This window comes from Arachis hypogaea, chromosome 20 (genome assembly GCF_003086295.3).
Source record: "Arachis hypogaea cultivar Tifrunner chromosome 20, arahy.Tifrunner.gnm2.J5K5, whole genome shotgun sequence".
In the NCBI taxonomy this organism is placed as follows: domain Eukaryota; kingdom Viridiplantae; phylum Streptophyta; class Magnoliopsida; order Fabales; family Fabaceae; genus Arachis; species Arachis hypogaea.
This window is the reverse complement of record NC_092055.1, coordinates 27339908-27353841: the sequence shown is the minus strand read 5'-3', so window position 1 is coordinate 27353841 and position 13934 is coordinate 27339908. Positions and strand designations below refer to the sequence as shown.

Sequence of the window (13934 nt, the reverse complement as noted above, 5' to 3'; positions counted from 1 at the left end):
CACTAAAAATTTATCCGGTTTGCTCAAAGATAGCAAAAAATTATACTTTGTACCATACAAATAAAGTCTTTCTTTAGAATTCAAAAACGGTGCATCTGGTAATTTTAGATTAATTATATCAAATACGAAAATATAAAAGACTTAAAAGTTTTGCAACAATAAGCATGTGTTACATTATTATAACTTAAATTTATATAATATACCAATATTAAAGGAGGAACGTGACGACAAGAAGTTAGTTTAATAAACAAGTTTAGTCAGATTAATTAAGAATTTAATTACGATAGATTGTTTAATTAACACTAAACTTGTCCTTTTACCTTGTTAATTTGAAATAATTTTTTCTAAGAATAAAATTTCATTAATCAAATTAGTCTTGATTTTACAATTAGCTTCATCTCTATTAATGTAAACAATAGCTTTTGGAAGGGGGGGTGGTCTTCAAAGTGGAAATATTGGTGACTATAAAAGATGAAATAGATTTGTAATTAATAGGATTAGTTAATGACTTGTTGTAATTGACGAAAATAAATCAATACCAACTCATTTTGAAAATATTACATATTGCTAAATATCTAAATATATTGTTTTGCACACGCATCACACAATAAATAATAATATATATTACACTCACAACTCATCTTCCGATCAAATTTCAAGTGCCAGAGATAAAAGTAACTGTCATATCTACCAAACTTAAAAATTATGGAAAAATAAGCTATTTTATGAATTTTCACTTTTAAAGATTTTGTGAGAAAAAAAAAAGAAAAGAAATTAAAAACGTTTGATTTATTGTCTTTTTCACTTAAGGGGTTATGTAGAATTGTGCACAAAATTGCACATAAATATTTGGAAAATTATCTGGTGCTGATAGAACTTTTGTCGAATTTATGGAAGAATAATATTGAAGTAAGGTGGGACTCATCTTTTTATTTTTGAGCCCTACAAGTGAATTTCAGACACCATATTAATGGAAAAAGAAGGAGGAACCATCGTATCGGGTGAAGATGGTATTACCACAATTTGTGTGCCTAGGAGGGATAGTTACTTGCATTCTGTAGGCATGTGGGTTGGAGATAATCCATTTGATTTTGTTGTTCCTGTCACGTTGTTCCAAATCATTATCTTCATTATAGCTTCCCGAATATTGTACATTGTTCTCAGGCCTCTAAGCACACCCAAATTCGTCTGCTATGTTCTGGTAATTTTTATCATATTTAAATTTTATTTTGTTTTTCTCAATATTCAACATATATATAAGATTAGCATTTGTTTAAGACCAAAAAAAAGAACTCTATGAACACAAGATGTATTCATCCTGTCTATTTGTCTTTATATTATTTATACATACTTCACATATTCGTTTTTATTAGGGAAACCAATTATTAAACTAATTAGTAAGCAATTTTTTTATAATTAGTAAGCAATTATTAAATTTTGCATAAACACAAAAGATATTAGCTACACATTATAATTGATAGTGCCTACTTTTCTAAGAACTTGCCAAAAAATTTCAGGGTGGCATTCTCGTAGGACCATCAATTTTGGGCAACCATTTATTTGAAGTTGTATATCCTCCTATACAATCTCCAATTTTATTCTTGTTGGGAAGGTTAGGTGCTGCATATAGTGTGTTCTTCATTACACTGAAAATGGACATAGTCCCAACTATAAAAGCAGCAAAAAAATATTGGAAATTAGGTTTCATGCCGTTCTTAAGTTCTTTTCTTGTTATGTACACCCTAACACACTATACCAACTTGGAATATAGAGGTAAATTAAAGCAACCAAGCATCCCTTGTTGGACTAGTTTTCCGGTTGTCTCAGATTTCTTGATGGAACTCAACCTTATAACTATGGAAATAGGTCAGATCGCTCTGTCTACGGCTATCGTGTCCGAAATGTGTCAGTGGGTCGTGTTGATAACCTACGTGTTAGCGACAAACACACTAAACTTCTCGTTTGCAAACCTAAGTTTCCTTGTGGCCTTCTTGATGTTCTTGTGCTTTGTTGTAAGACCAATAATGAAGGTGATAATTAAAAAAACACCAAAGGGGGAACCGGTAAAACAAGGTTATGTTATTATGGTCCTTCTAGGTGTTATTGGCATGGCAACAATTAGTGATATCATTGGAATAACGTTCATAATGGGACCCACACTTTATGGTTTGTTTATCCCTAATGGTCCCCCTCTGGCAACAACAATAGTGGAGAGGTCTGAAGTTGTTATATCGGAACTTATTATGCCTTTTTTCTATTTGACGTTAGGCACAACCACAAAAATAAGTAGCATTATTGATGAATATTGGTACCAAAATTTGATGGTTGAGTTTGTTGTATTGTGTGGGGTCACGACAAGAGTGCTTGTAACTATGGTCCTTGGTATGGCGCATAATTTAAGATTAAAACATGGGTTTATTCTTGGTCTTATGATGAGCATTGAAGGCATACTTGACCTAATCTTATTTCATGGGATGATGAGAGCACAGGTATGTACTATCTTATTAATCTTATTTTACAATTTATAACTTAAAAGTAAAATGTGACTTTTGATTATGTAATTTTTTGAATGATACTAACATTATAAATGTCAACAAAAAAAATTAAAAATAACTTGAATGAAAGACATTTTAAATTCAAATAGTCATGCTCATCCACACTAGCTAAAATTTATTATATATAAAATAATATTTGCATATAATAGTATCTGGTTACAACATAACAAATGGATAAAATAAAATAAAATCTGAAACTAATCCCAAAATCATATTCTATCTATTTTTATTTTCTAGTGGAGATTTTATTACACGTGATCTTATGTTAATCAAAACTTTATAATCAAATTTAATTTACATTTATAATCAAGATTTATAAATAATATAATCAAATTATATATATGTACGCTTATAATCAAATAAAATACAAATAAAAGGACAATTATTCTAGAATAGTGGCTAAGGTTTTTTTTATTGTGAAATGCTTTATTATTTTATTGTAAAAAGTTTGATTATTTAAATGAATTTATTTTGAAATATTAATGATGTAATACATTTTTATCTGACATCCAATTAAAATAACAATTCATGGGTTAGTTGAAAAAAAAATTATTTTTGCTGATGTAAAAATACAAAATTGAATGTCAGTGTATCAAAATTAGATTGATCATTAATGTTTACAAAGCATATTTGTATAATTTCTACAGTAATTTTTTATTATAATTTTAAATAAACCCATTTAACTAGGAATATCTTTTTTTTTTTTTAGATTTTTGAAGATTACATATTTGTTATACTCGAGCTTCATGCTTTGTTGATAACCGCTATTTCTGCACCATTGATAAAGTTCTTATACAAACATCATCCTCGTTTGTCAAAAGAACCAAGTGCACATGATGCAAGAGTGAGAACAATCCAAAGCACTTCTTTAACATCAGAATTTAGCATCATTTCTTGCGTACACAAAGACACAGATGTTCCTAGCATGATTGCGCTTCTAGAATCCTTTAACACCTACCAAGAGAGTCCTCTGTGTGTCCACGTCATACACCTTGTTGAGCTCTTGGGAAAAAGTACACCCATTCTTCTTCCTTTGAAAAAGAAAAACAAGAAGGTCAAATCATCTGCCATTTATCTTGAAACCAACCACATCATGCGAGCATTTGAGAACTACTCGCAAAACTCTGCAGGTACCATGATAACTAGAATCGCGATTTAATTCTTAAAATCTTTTGATGTTATCACTTTAAATGAGTTAATCGATTTTATAAATAAAAAATGCTAGAGAAACATTATAATTTATTTCTTTTGTCTGTAGTTAACTATCAATATTTAAAAGTATAAGTTAAAAGTAAGTTGTTAAATTGTTATACTAAAAAAATTGATCTGATGACTAAAAGTGTTGGCCAAAATAAATAAATTCTGCCAATCTTATAACTTTTCTCTAAAATTTATATTAAATTTGACAATTTTATGGTTTAAATTTATTTTTGACTTGATAGGTGCGGTAACCGTGCTTTCGTATGTCAACATTGCGCCTTACAAGATCATGCATGAGTCTGTTTGTAATCTTGCCGACCACAACCGGGTACCTTTGATTCTCATCCCTTTCTATGAATACAACCAAACCATTAATAGCCATGACGGAACCTTTATTCGTGACCTTAACACCTCCTTTCAACTAAATGCAAGATGCACAATAGGCATCCTAGTGGACAGGTATATTTTCATACATGGGATGATAAAATATATGACCCATTCTTTTTAATCCTTTTATAATAGTATGAAACATTGTGTGCCGCTTAATACATCCAAAAATTTTAAAGGGTTAACAATGATTAAATATTAAAATTGTTCACTAAAAATTTTGAAATCCAACATTTTAGTTCCTAATAATTTTTTTCTCTATAAGTTCTCTACCATTATTTTCTTTTAACATACTAGTCCCTTTGTCATTTTGAAAAGGGATTAATTTATTTTATCTAATAATATTTTTGAGACTTAATTGTCTTATAATAAAATTTGTTAAAAATTTATTTATTTGATATATATTAAAATTTAAATTAAAAATAACAAAAAGAACCATTTGTCTGACGAGAATAATTCTTGAGAACTCATAATGAAGAAATATTTATTAAAATTGTTAACCACCTAGCGGGGATCAAAAAATTAGTTTGACACTATTTAGTTTGTTTTTTTTATGTCTTGACACTATCTAGTGTCTGTGTATATATAATTCCTTGGAACTATTAATAACTTTTTTTTATCTTTCACTTTAAACAACTAATTTGTGGTATCATATATATCAGATATTCAACATTGGCTTTGAATGCATCCTTATCATGTTTTCATGTGGCTATCTTCTTCCTTGGTGGGCAAGACGATAGAGAAGCACTAGCATTAGGTATTAGAATGTTGGACCGTATAACCATAAAGGTCACACTAGTGCAATTCATTGTACAAGAGCAACACAACTTTGATAGCGGCAACCCATCATCATCATCATCATTAGGGTTAGATAATAATAATAATAATAATAATAATAATAATAATAATAATAATAATAATAATAATAATAAACCAGTAGAAGAAGAAGAAGCAAAAGCAGATAAGATATTGGACGAATGCTTGGTAGATGAATTCAAGGGGAAGAAGATTGTCCACAACAATGCTAATTTTCATGAAATTTTGGTAGAAGATTCCATAGGTGTTTTAGAAGCGATTCGGGGCATGGAGATGGAGATATATGACCTTGCCATTGTCGGAAAGAGGCATCAATCTATGAGTATCACGGATGAAGAAATGATGGATTTTATGGACAACGCGGATCAATTAGGAGTTATTGGCGACATGTTAGCGTCCACAGAGTTTTATGGTGGGAAAATTTCACTCTTGGTGATGCAATGTGGAGGGAGGAAGGTTTTGGAAAAGAAAACCTCTACTAATCGAGGTTTAAAACTTTAAGATTTTAGAAGGTCTTTTTTGTTTTAACCAATAATTTAATCAATCATATTACATGTACATTAGAAATTTGTTACCAGTATAGAAATATATGAAGTGGCTTCACATTCATAATTGCACGAACAATGAACTTCATAATTGCACGAACACGACTATGCCAACGATACCCTCTTCACTATCCAAATCTTGCTCTCCATCGTCCTTTGATGAAGAAGAACTATGAAAGAAGTTGTGTTTAGGTTTTTCACCAGAGAAGAGTTGTGTTTCTAGCTTGTTTCTCCACTTGTAGCGCATAAAATGGACTTACAATTTTTGCCTTACTCAATTCCCAATTGATATCCATTTATATAAAATAAAATAAAATTTAATTAATTTGTATTCTAAATATATTCATATAGCATAAATATATCTTTTTTCTTTTCTTTTTTTTCCGTCCCTTTCCTCCCTCTCTTTGTCTATTTATTCACCTCGCTGCCAGCCACCTTGCGTGGTTGCGGTGTCTCCGACGTCTCTTTCTTTTTCTCTTCTTTTTTTTTCGTACTCCTCCTTGATTATCTCACTCCTATCTCTCTCTCTCAAACATAGAGCAGTAGCCTTGTTCCTCCTTTCCGTCATGATCAAAATCGCCGGCCCGCACCACACGCGTCTTCCTTCTTCCTCTACACCGCGCATCTCTTCTGCGTCATCGCACACTGCTCACATCTTCCCCTAACTAGAGCAGAAGCTCTGTTCCTCCTTCTCGTCATGGCCAAAATCGTGGCCCACGCTGCACCTCTCTCTTCCTTTGTCTTCTTCCGCGTCTCGCGCCACATGTCTCTTTCTTTCTCTGCGTTACCGCGCTCCACGCCTCTTTTCAACCATTCCATCGAAATTTATTTAAGTTGGGTATTATTGACATCTTCCATCCATCAGCTTGTTGGGGGCATATTAAAATATTATTAGAGTTGTTAATAGTTGGGAGTTAAGTTAATAATTACTAGTAATTAGTAGATAGATATTTATAAGATTAGTTAGTAATATCTCTATAAATAGGATAACTCTTGTATCATGTAATAACAATTTTAATATAACAACTTCACATATAATATTATCTTCTTATTTTGTTTTTCTCCAAAAAGTTAACAAATAAATTAAAAATTAGGTTTGATTAATTATGGGATTTGAATTTGATTTAGAGTTGGAAAGTACTTTGTTATTAGCTAATGGGTACTCGCATCCTGTATTGCTTTTCTTAATTTGTTTTTAAGAATCAAAATTTCTTGATTAAGATTATTTTTTTCTGGTCAATTGTATGATTTAATTGCTACTCATTATTATACTCTATATATTAACCAAGATAGTAACAACATTAATTGTCACTGGTTACTTATTTTCTATACCATGAACAAAAATTTAAAATTAACATATTTTTGTGTGTTTTTATCCTATCACGTTTGGTGTTCACGATGTTGATGACACTTTCTTAGGTGGTGTGAGCATTTCTTGATATATATTATTAAGCATACCATGTAGAAGTCTATGCTAAGTCTCACGACTATTTATATAAAAAAGAGTAAAGTATTGTTTTTGTCCCCAACGTTTGGGGTAAGTCTTATTTGTGTCTCTCGTCTTATTTGTATCCCTAACGTTTATAAAAGTGATTCAACGTTATCCTACCATCAATTATACTAACAAATCAGATTATATTTTCAATTATTCTCACTTGCATGTATTCATTCTCAATTAGGTCTCACTTGGATGTGTTCGATTTTAATATTATACCCACTATTTGTGTTTAGATTCAATTATGTCCGTAGAAAAGTAAATTATATAAATGTTGTAAGAATTAGTTTCAACTTTTGATGAGCTATTTTTCGGAGTGGATCATCGATTCTATCTTAGACATTTGTATTCTAACTTCAAGAGAAGAGATTTATTTTTAAAACTCAAACTAAAGCGTTCATGATGTGTAATTGACGGCAGGGTAATATTGAATCACTTTTACAAACGTTAGGGATACAAATAGGACGATTTAAACGTTAGGGACACAAATAGGATTTACCCCAAACGTTGAGGACAAAAACGATACTTTACTCTATAAAAAATAGTAGAACTGATAGTACAACTAATACTTATATACTTTGTTCTACTCTCTACAGTCCCCAAACTCATGGTGGTTTTAACGCCAAACTGAGCTTATCAAAATATTTGGGAAATACTGATAGAGACTTTGTCAAAATATCAGCTACTCGCTCAGTGTTAGGAATATGAGTAACAACCACAAGCCCCTTGGTGACTCGATCACAAACAAAATAGAGGTCTAGTTCAAAGTGTATGGTTCGATTGTGTAAAATAGGATTATAAGTAAGGAGCACAGCGGACATATTGTTAAATGAGCTCAGTAAGTACCGTTGCAAGCGAAATTCTGCCTCGGTAGAGCTTTTACTCACTATTGATTGCTTGCTACATTTCCAAGAGACAAGATTTGCGTCAAGATAAACACAGAAGCCAAGTAGACTTGTGATCGTCCAAATCAGAAGCCCAATCTGAATCCGCAAAAGCTGTAAGGCACAAGTCAATGGATTTCCAGAAGTGTAAAGCAAATATCAGACCACTACAAGATTCTTACTAATTGATGGAGGTTTTATAGTGGAGGTTTTTAAAAACCTCCTTAACATTATCTATTTGTGACAATTTACAAAACCCCCAAAAATAAAAATTTCAGTATTTTAAATTAAAGCCTATACTAAAGATGTAAACAAGGTTAGCTTTGAGTGAAATGGAGAGCGAAATGTGAACAAGACCAAATGGAAATCCTAAATTACAGCTGTCGTCATCGCCATGCCGTCGCTACCGCCATTGCCACCACTACCGCTACAGCCATTCATATACTTGATGCTAGCGCCACCACCACGTGCTTCGACAATTTCTTTTCTCGTTGTTTCTTTTATCGATGCGTCTCCTTAGGTCGCGACACGGTAACTTTTGAGAAAGAACCCATGCCTTCGATCCCGCCAGCAGCAAAGAAAGCGACGAAAAGCAAAGCTTCTCCTCCAAAAACAATTTCTCTTCCCACAATGCTTCTTCCAAGTACGATTTCGTTAAGGTCCGTTTTGAAACCTCAATTTCAATATAGATATCGAAAAATTTCTTCATTGCATGAATGCACATAATCAATCATTTTGGAATCTATTTTCTGTTCAGTTTCAATTGGTTTATTTGCTTCTATAATGCGAATATCGATTCCCTTGTGTTTTATGCTTATAGGTGAAGGTGCGGTTGGGTAATAATGTGGATCACTACTATGTGGATAGGACTGAGATTGGATTGTGTTGAAAAGTGTTGTGCTTGCCCTTATAGACTGGATTTAATGCTGCAATGTGGATTCAATTTGGTTAGTATCATTTGTGATTAGTTTGTTGGTTGCAGATTCCGAATCATGTAGCTATTAAAATTGCTCTTGAACTGAAGAAGCTGCTCATTGACAATAGCCTTCTAGAAGTGTATGAATTATTCGGTAACTATTTCAGTGGCTCAATTCTAGAGTGGATAGGCCAAACGAAAAACTTGCGGTTTCTTGATTTCTCTCAAAACTTGTTCTATGAAACCATTCCCATCCGAGGTACTCTCTTTCTTTATCATCTTTCCCTTCATTGAAATTTCCAATCTCAATCAAATTTCTTCACAGAAAAGTTGAAAGACAAGCTAGAAGAGTTTTTCAACTGTCAATACAAGAACTTTGTTGAATTCACTGCTTTAATCAGGTTACTATTCTATCTTAAGGACCATCAATTGCTTGTTGGTTGTTACTTCTTTTACAATCTTTACTTTATTGTATTTATGAAACATCAAACAGCTGGAGGAGAGGTGCAAACATTGGGGGGGCATAGTGATGATAACAGACCCTATCTCAAATAGCAGCACTTTGCAGTCAGAATTTCATTTTCCACTACTCTCATTTATTGAATTTTATTTAATACTGTTGCTGACAACTTTTGTTCATCAAGGTAGTGTACTATTTAAATAAGTATGGCAAGGATTTCAATGGTGGACTCTTCCGTTTCCAGGATGGCCAGCCAATGTCAATTATGCCAATGGCTGAAGTAATAAATATTTAGAAATGAATTTAGATAAACGTTTAGATAAATGTTTAGAAATATTTAGAAAATGTTTCGCTTTTTAAGAATGGTGGTGTTTGGTTCACAACTGAAGATTTAGATTCCTCCCTTACCACCAGAAGGTGAGAGGGTGTTCAAAGGGTGTGTATCTGCTAGCGAGTTGGAACTGATGGAACTCTTTAAGGACTACACATGCATGATTTGCCATTGTCCTAACCCAAGGAACACTCACATATTTGGTAACTGCATCATTCAGAGTACCCCTTCTGTCTCACCCAAACTAGATGCTTCTACTCGGTATCCTTCTCACTCCTTTCTCCCCTTCTGTCTCACCCAAGCTAGATGCTTCTACTCGGTATCCTTCTCACTCCTTTCTCATTGTCTGCTTTCTCTGCAACAAGAATCTTGGGCATGGTAAAGACATCTACATGTACAGGTATGTCTAATGCTGATTACAACTACTGCTTTAATTTAGTGTGCCAAGTGATTTAGTTATTCAATCAATGTTCAGGGGTGAGAGAGCATTTTGCAACAATGAATGCCGTTACCAGGGGATGCTGATGGAGGAAGAGATCAACAAATTGGAAGCTGAAGAGGCTGTTTATGGGACTTAGTTCCTCCCACCAAGTCTCAAGTCTCAACCATTAATAATAATCAACTTCCTCTTCCATTTTCAGTTTTAATTTCTAGGTAGAAACTATATATATAGAAATTGTATCTATAGAAAATAGAGTTGGGGGTTTGAATTAAAAGGTTAAGTTAGAGGTGATTTTTGTTGAAATCATGAATTAGGGGATGATTATTGTGTTATACTTTTATCTATGACTTCACCTTACACTCTAGTCTCTAATGTCTTTGTTTATCAAGTATTCTACACTCTACAGTAATAATAATACCAATAATAATAAGGTGAATAATTATGCCAGTGGAATGACTATAAATATTTCGCTTTTTAATTTATTTTACCCTTTTTTTATTTTTTAACAGAATGTTCGTGATTGTCGTGATTTCAGGTACAAAAGAGTAAATCTTGAGGGGCAAGCGCTAAAGCTGAATAGAGCCAAGCTTGAGGCATGCTTAACATGTCCTTTGTGCAATAAATTGTTCAACAATGCCACCACCATTTCTGAATGCTTACACATTTGTCAGTACACCTCCTCCTCCTTCTTGCTTTTTAATCTTTCTTTCCCCTTTTTCTTTTTATTTTTAGTTTCGATCGGATTTAATTTTCTTTTATTTGACCCTGTTGTCTTGGTAAATTCAATACAATTTTATTTATTATGGTCGTAATTCTTTGTATCTGTTACGATCATCTTTTGGTACAATTTTTATTTATTTTATTCACTCTTTGATACATTATTTGTTACTGTCATGTTTTATTCACTGTGAGTATGTTCCATGCAGCATGTAATGTGAGCTAAATATGTGTTTGTTGAATAACAGTTTGCATAGATAAGAAGCTAATAGATGAGCAATTAAAGCATTGTCCAATATGCAATGCTGACTTGGGTTGTTCTCCACTTGATAAATTAAGGTACCCACCACCACCAATGGCTAATTTTACTCTTATTATCACATGGTTATTATTTTGTATCATCACTTTATTTATTTATATTCTGATGAATGTTAGGGCTAATGATTTAGTTAAACTAGAGGATTTAAATAAAACATGGTTGAGAACTTTTATGTGCTAAGATTGATGTACAATTAGTATGGAAACTATGCAGATTTTCTTTTGTACTCTTTGTCTTATTCTCAATTTGAGTGGTGAATGTTATTTGTCTTGTTCAATGCTGATGAAGCTTGGACACTAAGGAGGCTGAAATACTGGTAGTTTCTTTGGCAAAGTGCTTTATAGGTTTGGAATCTCGGGCATGTTCTTAAGGTTGTGTAGTTTATAGAATATTTTTTCATTCTTGGATCTGGATTGTATATTTGAGACTTTTATGTAATTAGATGATATTGAAATATTGAAATTATTTTATTTTACTTTTTAAAGAAAAACAGTAATAGTTATGTAAAACAATACAATATGCAATTATGTTTGGAACTATTGATATTGAGAATTTTTTTTATATATAGAGTTTTGTTAGAAATTGTATTATAAAAGATTTACTTTTTTAATTTTGATATTAACAAATAAATTTTTAATTTGAGAGTATGTAAATGAGATGAGATTAATGAGTGATTTGAAATTAAAAATAAATAAATAATTATAGGATTTGTAGAGGTTTGAAAATCTCACAAAATAATTAATTTTTGTTAAATTAAAAAATCAATTTGTGGGGTTTCAAACTGTTACAAAAGTGATTTAAAATTGTCACAAAAGTCTAATATAAAACCTTCACTAAACACATACAAAATTCCCACCGAATAGATTGTGGGGGTTTTTAAAAACTCCCACAAAAGATCTCGTGGCACCTCAAATTTGGGCGATTTTAGAGATCCCACAAACTATTTGTTGGGGGTTATAAACTTCTACAAATACGAAAAAAAACCTCCACAAATAAACAAAAATCTTGTAGTGAACGTACCTGCAAGATAGCGTCTCTTCAAGGCTATCCAATATTCTTGCTTGTGAGAGGCCATAAATTGGCTAAGTTTATTGACCGAATATACAATATCATATTGTAAACCTCCCAGTAAAGAACGAAATAATGTAGAATCATCACGTAACTTGCATCTGTTGCTGTTAACTGATTAGAGCTCATCATTGTAACCATAGGTGTAATCATAGGTGTAACCATAGGTTTAGAGTGTTGCATACCAGATTTTTCTGAAAGTTCATGTATATACTTGTCTAACGTAAAGAAATATGAGTAGAAGAATGAGATGTGGCTTTAATGCCTAAAGAAAAATTAATATCACCTAAAACCTAAATCCTAAATCCTTCTGTAAGAAAGTAGAATGAAGCTGATTTATTGTCATCTAGATTTCTTTTTCATTACTACCCATAACCAATCCAATTGAATACACGAACAATTGGTTTACGGTATAGAAGAAATACATGTATATGTGATTCTAGTTACAGTAATGTTGATTATTTAGTCGGTGTCAGGAACATTAGAAATTTCCTATCTGATAAAATTCTTTTAGTTAGGGATAACAATAGCCAAAGGAACCGTTATTCCATATATTTTGATATTGAAAATCAATTTTTGGAGATTTCTTATTCATTTGATATCATCTACATATATGAGAATGTATGCAACATGAGAACCTGAAAATTTAAAAAATAAAGAGGGATCCAAACGAGTGCATGGAAAGCCAAATTTAGACCAAGTAGTTGTTAGAGTAAGATATCATGCATGTGGAGCTTATTTCAAGCCAATAAAGTACTTTATTCAACAATTGATATAGAGTTATATATGAATTTTGGAAGAAGGAATCTTAAAAAAATAGTACAACCAACTTCTAAAATTTATAATTAATCCTACAAAGCTTGAAAATGTATGAGACCAAAAACACTGAATTTTAGTATCTCTAGTTTGTCCCCACCAAATTTTAGCTCACGAAGAGGTGTTATGGATTTATTGTAATTTTTGGAAGAAAATGACAGACTGTAGTTTTTGGATAATTACGGTAATTGCCCTTTATCTAAATATGTTGTGCCTAGAAATTCATGATTCATGATTTGTTGAAAAGCTTGTTTCTAAAAGAACATGTTGATAGAAAGTGGAAATGTGTGGTTTCTTGAAAATGGATTGCATGGTTTGTCCATATTCAAGGATTTGCCTAGCCATGTAAACTCTAAATTCTGAGTCCAATTGAGATAATTTGCCTAGTTATTTGGTCAAAATATAAATGGATGGGACCTAGGCTTCACTTGCTCTTCTTAATAGATATAGAGCAATAACTTATTGCTTCATGTGAACGAAGTCTATCTTAGAAATCAAAAGGTATTATTCTAATTTATCACTAGGATGATTGTTAGACAAAGACAAAGAATGTTTATAAACGGGGATCATGTTTTATATTAAAATGTATTGGGTTAGGAGTGGAAATAAGGATCATGTTTTTCGCTCATTAGAGGTGTTAGTTGTGGTATTTGAATGTATTTTACTCTGGTTGATTTTTTGTGGGAGTTCTAGTCTCTTTGTTCCTCATGTTTTGAACATGATACTTGTCTTATCAAAATAAATAAAATAAAGAAATGGTTGATTATTAGTAATTTTTTTTGTTAATTTTTCTTTAGTATTTATCCTTTTGCTAAAACCGAAGACAGATTATTTTTGCTATTTTTCCATCCTAATTAAGAATTTTAACTTGTGACCTGTGAGGCAGATACATTTAGCACTAAGCCACTAACATTTGTTTCTCTTTCCCTAACAGATCTGTAACATTGTGTTTGTTACATGAATTTTGAAAAAAAAAACAATAA

At 31.9% G+C, this 13934-nt stretch overlaps 1 protein-coding gene across 1 annotated transcript; it reads left to right on the top strand.

Moving 5' to 3' along the window:
* The first annotated feature begins 762 nt into the window (after window positions 1-762).
* On the top strand, window positions 763-5828 carry LOC112785667 (cation/H(+) antiporter 15-like). The gene is made up of 5 exons (XM_072229760.1): window positions 763-1201; window positions 1518-2489; window positions 3265-3685; window positions 3998-4214; window positions 4805-5828. Exons 1-5 carry the CDS (start codon window positions 971-973, stop codon window positions 5457-5459), a joined length of 2496 nt encoding a protein of 831 aa, XP_072085861.1. The 5' UTR covers window positions 763-970; the 3' UTR covers window positions 5460-5828.
* The last annotated feature ends 8106 nt before the right edge of the window (window positions 5829-13934 follow it).

What these genes read in the sequence shown, in the direction of transcription:
- LOC112785667 (XM_072229760.1), top strand. Translation starts at nt 971, where the DNA reads ATGGAAAAAGAAGGAGGAACCATCGTATCGGGTGAAGATGGTATTACC. An exon ending in ATGGGATGATGAGAGCACAG is followed by an intron (nt 2,490 to 3,264) that starts GTATGTACTATC and finishes TTTTTTTTTTAG; the next exon opens with ATTTTTGAAGATTACATATT. An exon ending in CTACTCGCAAAACTCTGCAG is followed by an intron (nt 3,686 to 3,997) that starts GTACCATGATAA and finishes TTGACTTGATAG; the next exon opens with GTGCGGTAACCGTGCTTTCG.